This window comes from Eriocheir sinensis, chromosome 36, assembly GCF_024679095.1.
Source record: "Eriocheir sinensis breed Jianghai 21 chromosome 36, ASM2467909v1, whole genome shotgun sequence".
NCBI lineage: Eukaryota > Metazoa > Arthropoda > Malacostraca > Decapoda > Varunidae > Eriocheir > Eriocheir sinensis.
In genome coordinates, this window is record NC_066544.1 from 13,757,211 (window position 1) to 13,769,780 (window position 12,570).

The following is a 12,570-nucleotide window of genomic DNA, read 5'->3' on the forward strand; positions in this document are numbered from 1 at the left end:
GTCGTTTACATTCAAGGACAAAATAGGAGAGAAAAACATCCGTGGTAGTATGTACATGGGTCTCTCTCTCTCTCTCTCTCTCTCTCTCTCTCTCTCTCTCTCTCTCTCTCTCTCTCTCTCTCTCTCTCTTGCTATATCCATTAGCCCTTCAATCATCCCTGTATCATCCCGACATAATCTTCCTCCTCCTCCTCCTCCTCCTCCTCCTCCTCCTGGTCTCATTCCCGCAGCACTAACACCATGCTGAGGTCTTACATAACTTATAATTTAGCTTTGGTTGTCTACTAGTGCGTGTGTGTGTGTGTGTGTGTGTGTGTGTGTGTGTGTGTGTGTGTGTGTGTGTTCGTTTCCTTCCTTTTCTCCCCTCATTTACATGCCACAGATGGAGTTACAAAGTATTTTCATTTTCCTGTAGCTCATTTTTCACGCCCCGGAACTCTTCGTCTTAAGCGTTTCATTAGTTAGTTATTTTCTATTCTTCGGCGGCCCCAGAGCGATGCCCGCTAGCCCGCCACGAACTGAGAAAAAGTCTTCCAATTTAGAGGGTGTGTAGGCGGGGAGGAAAAAAATGCCCGAGATGGAGAAGGAGGAGGAGGAGGAGGAGGAGGAGGAGGAGGAGGAGGAGGAGGAGGAGGAGGAGGAGGAGGAGGAGGAGGAGGAGGAGGAGGAGGAGGAATGGAAAGAGAGGTTGAGGGAAAGAAATGGAGGAGACGGGAAGAGGGGAAAGGAAGGGAGAGGATGAGAAAAGGAAGTAGGGTAGAGGGAAATGAGAGGGAAGGAGAAGAAGGAGAATGGGGTGAGGGAAAGTGAGCAAGAGAGGGAAGAGAAGGAGAAGGAAGTGAGAGAAAAGGGAACTGAAGGAATGGAAGAGGTAGGAGAGGAGGAAGAGGAGAAGGAGAAGGAGAGGGATGAAGGGAGGAAAGGGAGGGAGGGAGAGTGAGAGAGTGAGTGAGAGTGAGAGAGTGAGTGAGAGTGAGAGAGAGAGAGATCTGCAAGGGATCTCTCTCTCTCTCTCTCTCTCTCTCTCTCTCTCTCTCTCCTTTGTTGCTCTGTCCACTGCAATAACACACACACACACACACACACACACACACACACACACACACACACACACACAACCAAAGAAACTAAATTAAACCGCTTGTATTAATGTTTTATTTTCTCAGCATTCTCTCGTTTTTTCTTGGGGGGGGAGGGAGTGATTTATTTCTCAAACACACACAAATAAACACACAAACACTGGCGCCCCCACCACCTCCCTTAACCCCCCTCTCCTCCCCTGACCCTGCTTCCCCCTCCCCCTCTCCCTTTATCCCGAGGCACGGGAAACACAGCCTTACACACGCATCCTATAAGACCTTTCCATGCCTAAAACAACCCAAGGAAAGAACGAGTCCAAACTTTACTTATAAATACCGGGACAGAGGCAATAAGAAGAAGGTTAGGTAGGGGAGGGAGGGGGGAAGGAGAGGAGAGGGGAAGGGGTGTGTGTGTGGGGGGGTTAATGAATGAGATTGTGTGGGTGTGTCAAGGGGGTAGGGGAGAGGGATGTAGTGGGGGGGGTGTAGTGGGGGGGAGAGAGTGTGTGGGGGTGGGAGGGCAATGAATAAGAACTTGCGTGGGTGGAGTGGTGTGGAATGGGATGTGTGGGGTAGGTGGAATGGGATGTGTGGAGGGAGAGTGTGTGTGTTGATGGCTGTGGGGATGGGATGGGAGTACAATGACTATTAACTTGGGTGGGTGGGTGGAATGGGTGGGGTGGATGTGGAGTGTGGGTACGTAGGTGGAACAGACGGAGGAGAGAGGCTATATTAAAGGAAGGAAGGCAAGCGGAGGCGGTTTAAAGGGAGGACGCGATTAAAGGGAGAAGATAGTGAAAGAAGGATGTTTAGAGGAGAGGAAGAAACCACACGATAGAGATGAGTGAGTGAGTGAGTGAGTGAGTGAGTGAGTGAGTGAGTGAGTGAGTGAGTGAGTGAGTGAGAGAGTGAGTGAGTGAGTGAGTGAGTGAGTGAGTGAGAGAGTGAGTGTGTGTCTTTGAATGAGTGAAAATGAAAATAAGTTATAAAGAGAGTGAGTAAGTGAGTCAGTGGCTGAGTAAATAGTGAATATGTTTGAAAATGAGACACAGAATGAGAGAAATGGATATAGAAAAAGAGTTAAGAAAGATCAGGTAAGGAAGTAAGCAAGAAGGAGTCGGAGGAGGAGGAGGAGGAGGAGACAGAAGAAGAAGAGTTGGAGGAGGAGGAAGAGGAGAAAGAAGAAGAGGAGGAGGAGGAGGAGGAGGAGGAGAGAGAGAGAGAGAGAGAGAGAGAGAGAGAGAGAGAGAGAGAGAGAGAGAGAGAGAGAGAGAGAGAGAGAGAGAGAGAGAGAGAGAGAGAGAGAGAGAGAGAGAGAGAGAGAGAGAGAGAGAGAGAGAGAGAGAGAGAGAGAGAGAGAGAGAGAGAGAGAGAGAGAGAGACACAGACAGAGATACAGACAGACACAGACAAACACACAAACAAACAGCGAGAGGGAGAGAGAGCAAGAGGGAGTAAAGAGGAAGAGCTAAGAGGCGGCAGAAGGACCATTACACTTTAAGAGGAGCACCACGCAGCTCACGGGAATCGAACGAGGTTTAAAGAGCCTTGCAACCACCTGCCGGGCCCTTTAAATCTTACCCTGAGGAGCTTACGATATGCCGTGGAAAGGGAGAGTTGACATACCTGAGAGGGGGGGGGGGGTTAAAGGGGGGGAGGGAGAGGGGGAGGAAGAAGTGGTGGAGGGAGGAGAATGAGGTGAAGGTTAGGAAGGAGTGAGATAAGTGGAAGGAGGCGTAAGTGGAAGAGTTGTTAAAGAGATGTGGAGTAAAGGTGAGCTTGTGGTGGAACGGAGAGAAAATATAGGTGGTGGAGGAGTAAGATAAAGACAGGGAGGAGAGGGAATGAAGCTGGTGGAGGGAAGGAAAGAGAAAGTGCTGGAGGAAAAAAGAGGAAAAGTGGAGGAAACGGAGGAACAGTGGATGGTGGAGGAGAGGGAAGGAAAATGTAGAGAAAAGGAAGAGAGGGAAAGCAAGTGTGGAGGCAAGAGAAGTGAAGGATGGGGAGGAAAACTGGGAAAAAAGGGGGTGGGAAAGTGGTATATTGGGAAGGCTGGAGGTGCTGGAGAAAAGAGAGGGAAAGTGAAGGGAAGGGAGGAAAAGTGGATGGTGGAGGAGAGGGAAGGAAAGTGTAGAGAAATGGAAGAGAGGAGGAAAGAGAAGTGAAGGAAGGGGAGGAAAACTGGGAAATAAAGGGGGGGGGGGAGGGAGGTGGTAAATTTGGAGGTAAAGAAGTGGAGGAAAGGGAGGAAAAACTGAGGAAAGTGAGGCAAAGGGTGGAGGAATGGGAGGAAACTGGAAAGGGAAATTTGAGTGTTAAAGATTTGGTAAAGGGAAGGAAGGGTAGTAATGGAGAGATGGGAAGCTGATCTCTCCTTCTCTCTTGAACTATCTATCTATCTATCTATCTATCTATCTATCTATCTATCAACCTATCAACCTCTCCTCTTTGCCCTTGATCTGCTTCCTTTCCTCTAAAAAAAAATTACACAAGCTTCCATCAAGTGTGTGTCTCATGAGGCGGATAACACACACACACACACACACACACACACACACACACACACACACACACACACAAACACACACACACACACACACACACACACACACACACACACACACACACACACAAACTTTCATCATGTCTCCCCGTCAATCTGTCCGTCCGCCTCGTCATCTTCCTCATGCCCAGCCTCTATTTTCTCTCTCTCTCTCTCTCTCTCTCTCTCTCTCTCTCTCTCTTTAATTGCTTCATCTTCCCTTCTCGTGTCCTTTATTCCAGTTAATTCGATTGCCCTGTGAGTGTGTTTTTGTGCGTTTGTGTGTGTGTGTGTGTGTGTGTGTGTGTGTGTGTGTGTGTGTTCATATTCTCCCATTTATGTGTGTTCTTGTTCCTCAAATCACCAACAACCAAAACAACAACCACAACAACCAAAATATACAACCACTCAAAACCAAACACGCAACCAACAACCAGAAAAAAAATCACAACCATAACTTTAAAAAAATCACCACCATCACCATAACAATCACCACTCACAACCCTTTCCTTTTCTATCCCCAACAGGTGGAGGCGGAGGAGGGGGAGGAGGAGGAGGAGGCCTGGAGGTGCCGGCGCAGGTGTGGGGGGGCGTGTGTCTGGTGCTGGTGCTGGCGGGCGTGGCGGGCGTGGGGGTCAGCGTGCCCCTCGCCCTCAGAGCCAACCACAACGCGAGCCAGGACGAGCGACTCAACACGGTCAAGACACTACTGACGGAGACGCCGCTGGTGGACGGGTGAGTGTGGTTGAGTGGATGAGAGATGGATGAAGGAGGTAGATGTGTATAGGGGTGAATGGCTATGAAGGTGGACTGATATGGAGGAGAATGTGTGGATGTGAGGTGGACGGGTGAGTGTGGATGAGTGGATGAGGTGGATGAAGGAGGTAGATGTATCGGGTATGGGGGTGATGGCTGGAAGATTGATAAGAGGTGGACGGGTGAGTGTGTGTGGATGAGAGATGGATGGATATGAAGGTGGATGAGTATGTGGGTGGTGAGTATGAAGTGGATGGAGTGGAGGGTGTGTTGTGGGGGAGTGGTGGAAGAGGCAGGCAAATGAAGGAAGAGAAAGGAGAAGTAGTGGAGTGGAAGGTGAAGGAAGGAAGAGGGGGGAGGAGGAGGAGGAGGAGGAGGAAGAAGAAGGGTAATAGACTAGTGGTGGAAGAGGAAGGAAAGAAGAAGGAGGAAAAGCAAGGAAGGAAGGAGGTGCAGTGGAAGAGAAAGAAAGGAAGGAGGAGAGAGGAGGAGGAGGAGGAGTGATGGAGTGGTTGAATAGGGTGGAGGAGGATGGAGTTTTGGAAGAGAAAGGAAAGAGGACGGAAGAAGAGGATTGGCGGAAGAGTGAAAGACGAGAGGAGAGGAGGAGGAGGAGGAGAAGGAGGAGGAGGAGGAGGCAGAATAGCAAAAGTTATACAAGTAGTTTAGAAAGAAGAAAGGAAGAGGAAGGAAGAGGATGATGGATGAGAATGAGAATGGATGGGAAGATAAAAACCCACGAAGGAATAAAGTAAAAAAATAAGATATAAAAAGGAAAGAATATTTGAAGAAGTATGTGTGAGAAAAGGAGATGAAAAAAAAATTATATAAAACAAAACATTAAAGGAAGGAGGTAGAGAGGAAAAATAAAGAATAAAATGATGTAAAGGAAAACGAAAGACTAACAGAAAATCATTAAAAAAAAACAGGTAAACCGCAGAAGATTGGAAACAAAAAAAAAAAAGAAAAAAAGGGGAAACGAAACAAAACAGATAACAAGGAAAATCAAGCAAAGAAGAAAGAAAGAGAGAGAAAGAAAGAAAGCATGAGTGAAAAAAAGGTAAGAAAGAGGAAATATTAAAAAGGAAAAGACCAAAAAAAAAGGAAAAAGAAAAAAATAATGAAAAAAGGGAAAAGGAAAATATAAAAAAAGAGAATCAACGTTAAAAGGATAATGACAATAAAGGGGAAGACTTAAGCACATGAGGGAAATGAGGGAGGAAATGAGATGAACCGAGAGAGAGAGAGAGAGAGAGAGAGAGAGAGAGAGAGAGAGAGAGAGAGAGAGAGAGAGAGAGAGAGAGAGAGAGAGAGAGAGAGAGAGAGAGAGAGAGAGAGAGAGAGAGAGAGAGAGAGAGAGAGAGAGAGAGGTAAGTTAGCAAAGAGGATAGGCGGGGTAAGTAAGTGAGCGAAAGTGAGAGCGAAAGTGAAAGTGAAAGGTGAGAGAGGGGCAGGTGAGAGAGAGGGAGCAGGTGAGAATTGAACTGTGAGGGGAAGAGGCGATGGAAGTCAAGACAGCGAGAGCAAATTGCAGGAAATAGTAATGAAGGAGAGTGAAGGGAAATGAAGAGAGGAGAGTGAGAGTGAAAGCTAACAGGGGTATATGAGACAGGTGAAGGGGAAACAGAAGCGTAGAACCGGGAGCGTATGAGAGGAAAGGGATATGGAATGAATGGAAAGGGAAATGAAAGAGGGAATAGCAGTGGAAAGGGAAATGAAGGGAGGTAAGTGAAAGAGAAAACTAACAGGAGTAGAAGGGAAGTTGAAGGAGAAATTGAAGGCAAGGGAAAACAGAAGCGTAGAACCAGGAGCGTATGGGAGGAAAGGGATATGGAATGAGTAGAAAGGGAAATAAAGGGAGAACAGGAGAGGAAAGGGAAAATGGGAGGAAGAGTGAAAGAAAGCAGGAAGGAAGGTGATGAAGAAAGTGTAGGAAAAAATGCAAAAGAAAAGAGAAAAGAAAAAACTGCTTTGGCATAACACACACATTTAAAATCTTCGCCACCCCACACGAGGAAGTTGACAAGCCCCTTAAGTTATATTCCTAAGTTCCCCCTGCAGCTGCTTCCTCTACTGTAAAAAAAATAAAAGTAAATACAATCACACCACACCAAATTACCAACCGGAACACGAAATTCATCCTTCTCTCACTCACTCAGTTATTCTGCAAGAGACGCCACGAGCCACGAGGTACAGGGTATGAGGGATGAATGCACTTTTCCGCTTTCAATGGAGGGGAAACACCGATACTCTCCTCTCAAAAAGTGATCCATGCGGGAGTCCATCATTGTCAAGGATGGACGCCGGGCAAGTGCTCTCTACCACCCCGTGTCGAGCGCTCATGGAAGGGAAAAGAGGGGAAAAGAGTGAGAGGAAAGGAAGGAAGAGGAACAGGAGAAGGAAGAGGAGGGATAGAGAAAAGGAGGAGGAGAAGGAATAAGGAGATAATAGGAAGGAAAGGGAGAAAGAGGAGCAGGAGAAGGAAGAGGAAGGATAGAAAAAAGAAGGAGGAGGAGGAATACAGAAATGAGAGGGAGGGAATATGGGAAAAGACGGAGAGGAAAAGGAGAAAGAGGAGCAGGAGAGGGAAGATGAAAGGAGAGAGACAAGGAGGAGGAAGAGGAATAGGGAAATGATATGGAGAAGTAAGAGAAGGAGGAGTGAGAGAAGGAAGAGGATAAGAAGGAACAGGAACAATATCTGGAAGAGGCGACGTAAGGAAGAGAAAAAATAGTTGTAAGAGAAGAAGAATGAGAGAAGTAGAGTAAAGAAGAGGAGGAAGAGCAGGAGGAGAAGAAAGAAGAGGAAGAAGAGGTAGAGGTGGTGTGAGGGATAGAGAAATTGACTTGAAATGAAGAGAGATTATACACAGACATATTAATAAAGAGAAAAGAACAGGGAAAGGACCATGAGGAGAAAGAGGAGGAGGAAGAAGAGGAAGAGGTGATGTAAGGGATAAAGAAATTGACTTGATATGAAGAAGACAGATTAGACACAGAGACAAATTAATAGAGAGTAAAGAACAGGGAGAGGACCAAAAGGAGTAAGAGGAGCAGGAAGAAGAGGAAGAGATGATGTGAGGGATAGAGAAATTGACTTGAAATGAAGAAAACAGATTACACACAGACAGACTAATACAGAGAAAAGAAGAGGAAGAAGAGGATAGAGATATTGACTTGAAATGAAGAAAACAGATTACACACAGATTTATAGAGAGAAAAGAAGAGGGAGAAGGAGAAAGAGGAGAAGAAAGAGGAGGAAGAAGAGGAAGAAAAGATGTGAGGGATAGAGAAATTGGCTTAAATGAAGAAAAATTGAAGTAGAACAGACAAGTTAAACGACAGCACATGACAGGCAGGGTAGAGTTGGTGGCATAAGACTTTAGATACGCGTGGCTTCAGTGCTAATCTCCGTTACATCCAGAGCAGAAAGACCAAAACTCAAAGTGACCACATGACAGACAGGGAAGAGTTGGTGGCATAAGACTTTAGATACGCGTGGCTTCAGTGCACATCTCCGCCACATCCAGCGCAGAAAGACCAAAACTCAAAGTGACCACATGACAGACAGGGTAAAGTTGGTGCCATAAGACTTTAGATACGCGTGGCTTCAGTGCACATCTCCGTTACATCCAGAGTAGAAAGACCAACCATCAAAGTGACGAGGTGTTTGCCGTCACTAAACAAAACTTACAAAAAAAGGAAAAGTAAACACAAACAAAAACTATCCCCATCACTCTTCCTCTCAAACATCATCATCATCATCTTCTTTCCCTCATTATCCAAAATAGTTGATCTTCACTTGGCAAACAATCCGGACTTTTTCATCCTCTCTTTTTTTTTCTTCTTTTGGTGGGTAAGCGTTCTTTGAAACACCCAAACAACAACAACAAACAACAACAACAACAGACCCTCAAACTTTCCCCAGCCAAAAGTTTCCACGCGTTGGGCAATAAAAAAAGGAAAGAAAAAGAGAATAAAAAAAGGGACAAAGGAAGGAACCGTAAAACTGAGAATATTAACGCAAAAAAAAAGATGGAAAGGAAAATGATGAAAAGGGAAAAGTGGAAGGAAAGAAGAAAAAGAGAAGACAAAGAAAACAAAGGCTGAGAGTATAAAGGCATAAATAAATGAAGAAAAAATGAAGTAGATGAGGAAAAAAAAACATGAAAGAGAGAACGAAACTTAAAGGAAAATGAAAAGAATAATTGTAAAAGAAAAAAATGACGAAAAAGGAACTGAATCCATAAAAAAACACGGGAAAAAGAAAAAAAGAAAAAAAAATTATGATAGAGGTAAAAATATAAAAGAAAGAAAACAATAACAAGAAAAACAGGAAAAAAGAAAAACAAGAAAAGGAAAAAACAATTAAAAAAAGAAAAAAATAGAGGAAAAAAGAGGAAAACACGGAAAACAAGGGAGAGGAAAAAGCAGAGCTGGGAGAGGCAAAAGTCATCCCCTTGGGGTATTCCGCGCACCCTCTCACTCCCCCTACCCACGCCGCTGTCAAGGCCCCGGGGGAGGTACAAATGGGTTCTCCACTAGTCATGCGGGGCTCCCAGGGGTGACATAACCCTTGGGGAGTTGGGGAGAGAGGAGGAGAGAGAGAGGGAGAGAGGGAGAGGGAGAGCTGGAAAGGGAGATTGAGATAGAGGATAGGTGGACGGGATATGGATGTTAGGGATTTAGGGAGAAGAATAGAAGAGATAAAGATGGGAAGAGATAATGGGAGGAAAAGAAAAGGATAGAAGGAAGGAAGGAAGCTGAAAAAGGGAGATAAGGGATAGATGGATATAAGATGAAGGGGTGTAAGCCATTTAAGAGAGAGAGAGAGAGAAAGAGAGAGAGAGAGAGAGAGAGAGAGAGAGAGAGAGAGAGAGAGAGAGAGAGAGAGAGAGAGAGAGAGAGAGAGAGAGAGAGAGAGAGAGAGAGAGAGAGAGAGAGAGAGAGAGAGAGAGAGAGAAGAAAGAGGAGGAGGAGGAGAAGGAATGGACGGGCTTTTTTTATATTTCCCTCTGCGCGAAAGAAAGAAAAAATAAGTAGGCAAACAGCAAAAAGTTTTCATGTCCCCGAAGGTCCCTTGTTAAAAATGGATGTTGATTCGCCTCCTGCAGGTGTGTGTAGGTTGCTGTTGTTTTTGTTATTGTCGAAGTTGTTGTTTTTGTTGTCGAGGTTGTTGTTTTTGTTGTCGAAGTTGTTGTTGTTCTTGTTGTTGTTGTTGTTGTTTTTTAACCTCTTTTTCTTACCTCTACTTTTTATCCCTTTACTGTCGTGGGTCCATAACTGTAGTATTGGTGACTCCCTCCTGTATATATATCATGCACACACAAACAAACATACAAACGCGGAAAATGCAATAGCAAACTTCAGAGTCGAAATAATACATTTGTCAAGTGAACGCTGACTGATTCTTCGACCATGAACTACGAAAGCTTAGCGGGAAAATGATTATAAGAGGACCAGGAAGAAAAGACAGTAGGAATATAGATACATTTATGGAAAAAAGAGAGAAACGAGAGTAAAGGAGGTGGAGAAGGAGAGGAAAATGGGGATGCATAGAGAGAGAGGGAAAGAGAAAATGTGAAAAGAAAGCAAAAGGAAAGAAAAAATAAGAAAAAAAGAATAAGTGAAAAACGATTAGATAAAAACTACAAAATAACGATAAATAATGGAAAACCAGAAGAGGAAGCCCTGAGGAGGAGGTAGAAGGGAAAGAGGAAGAGGATGAGGATAAGGAAGGGGGAAAAAAAAGAGGGAAAAAGAGGAAAAGGAAGAGGAGAAAGAAGAGGAGGAAAAAAGAGGGGCAAAGAGGAAAAGGAAGAGGAGAAAGAAGAGGAGGAAAAAAGAGGGGCAAAGAGGAAAAGGAAGAAGAGGAGGAAAAAAGAGGGGCAAAGAGGAAGGGGAAGAGGAGAAAGAAGAGGAGGAAAAAAGAGGGGAAAAGAGGAAAAGGAAGAAGAGGAGGGAAAAAGAGGGGCAAAGAGGAAGGGGAAGAGGAGGAGGAGGAGGGGGTGAGATGCAACACAATGGGCATTCACACGTTTGAACTTCCCGCAGCCCTCAGTTTCCCGTTCAGAATTGTGTTTCAAGAGAGTTTCCTAAAGCGCCTCTATATATATATATATACAGTCCCCCCTCTCTCTCTCTCTCTCTCGATTAAAGGGTCTTGAGAGTAGGTAAAAGCCCTCTGTCGGCGCTTCTCTGCAATTATGATTCCCTCTCTTCTTCTTCTTCTTCTTCTTCTTCTTTCTTTCGTTTTCATCTACCTGTTATAAGTGGTTACCTGTACCTCCTCTAACTACGCTCCATCTCACCTACTTACTTAACTCTCTCCTCCTCTACTTACTATCCTTCCACTTCCCTCTATCCACCTGTTCCTCTTCCTCTTCCGCTCTATAATGAAGCCAAAACGAATAGAGGAATGGAAGGAAGGAGTAAATATCGGAGTGCGAGGAGGATAAGCAAACGAATTGAGATATTGAAAAAAAATGGATACCTTGCCCTGCGTGTGTGTGTGTGTGTGTGTGTGTGTGTGTGTGTGTGTGTGTGTGTGTGTGTGTGTGTTAACCTTTGAGAGCGACCATCGACCAGAACGAACTCCCTTTGGTATTATAGGTAGGAAGAGGAACACGAGGAGGAGGAGGAGGAGGAGGAAGAGGAAGTGGAGTACAGCTTGCTCTGTGATTACGTTCCGATGCTGTGTGTGTGTGTGTGTGTGTGTGTGTGTGTGTGTGTGTGTGTGTAATCATCCACTACGTTCACACTTACATCCCTCCTCTGCCTCTTCTTCCTCCTCCTCTTCTTTCTTCCTCCTCCTCCTTCTCCTCCAACAACAACAACAACAACAACGATCCACACAAACTGGGACAAATTTTACGCTGCGAATAAACTTTTCTTCCTTTTTTTCATCTCTTTTTCCCTTTATTTCTCCCTCCGGAAGTAATGAGACAGTGGAGGTTGCAGAGTTTCCCAAGAGATGCTCCTCCTCCTCCTCCTCCTCCTCCTCCTCCTCCTCCTCCTCCTCCTCCTCCTCCTCTTCTCTCCTCTTCCTTTGATTTTTTTTTTTCATTAATTACTCTAACTTTTTCCTTCTTTATTCTTCTCTTCCCTGATTCCCTCTGTTCTTCTTCTTCTTTTTCGTCTTCTTCTTCCTACTCCTCTTCCTCTTCTTTCCTCTTCCTTTGATATTTCCTTTTTTTTCATTAATTATTCTATCTTTTTTCCTCCTTTATTCTTCTCTTCCTTGATTCCCTTTCTTCTTCTTCTTCTTCTTCTTCTTCTTCTTCCTCTTTCTTTCGCTTTCATCTCCTTGTTATACTTGGTCATTCTATATTTTTCTTTCCTTATTCCTGTCTTCTTAATTTTCGTGTGCATTCCTCCTCCTCCTCCTCCTCTTCTTTTCTCCTTCCTTCGCATTTCCTTGTGTTTGATAATTATTCTTTTTTTGTCTTTCCTTTATTCCTCTCTTCGTAAAATCTGAGTCTATCTTTCCTCCTTCCATCCTTCCTTCCTCTCCTTCATCTCCATTCCTTCCTCGTTATCCTCCTTCCCTTTCTCCTCCTCCTCCTCTTCTTCTTAATAATCTTCAAAATTCCTCCTTTGCTTCTTCATATTTTGGGATTATGCAGGTTTTTATTTATTATTTTTTTTATTTACTCCTTTTTACAGTTTTATTTTGCTGTTTCCTTTTCCTCCTTCTTTTCCCTTCCTTAATTCTCTTTCTTTTTCTTTGTTGTTGTTATTGTTGTTGTTCCTCTCTTCTTCTTCCTTTTCTTCTTCGTATTTTCTTTGTTGTCTTTTCTTCCTTTTCTTCTTTGTATTTTCTTTACTGTCTTTTCTTCCTTTTTTTCTTTGTATTTTCCTTTTCTTCTTTATTTCTTCTTCTCCATCATCATTTTCTTCTTGTTCTTCCTCTTCTTATTGTTATTATTTCCTTCTTCCTTTTTTCTCTCTTTTTTCTTTTTCTTCCTTTTCTTCATCATTATCATCATCATCATCATCATTGTCTTCTTATTGGTTTTCGTTACCTTCTATTTCTCCATTTTTTTTCTTTTCCTCTTTCTTTTTCTTCTTTTTCTTCTTCTTTTTATTATTATTTATCCTCATCAACCATTTTCATAAACAACATCATTATCATCATCATCATATTATTATTATTATTACTATTTTATTTTTTTACTTGTTTTTTATCTAGTTT

At 43.9% G+C, this 12,570-nt stretch overlaps 1 protein-coding gene across 1 annotated transcript in view; it reads left to right on the forward strand.

Annotated features, from left to right (window-relative positions):
• The first annotated feature begins 2,839 nt into the window (after positions 1-2,839).
• LOC127007987 (dipeptidase 1-like) overlaps positions 2,840-12,570 on the forward strand; it is a 112,958-nt gene continuing 103,227 nt past the window's right edge. Inside the window, exons 1-2 of the mRNA XM_050879532.1 lie at positions 2,840-2,852; positions 4,152-4,356. Of these exons, the coding sequence (XP_050735489.1) occupies positions 2,840-2,852; positions 4,152-4,356 (218 nt within the window). The remainder of the gene's footprint in view (positions 2,853-4,151; positions 4,357-12,570) is intronic.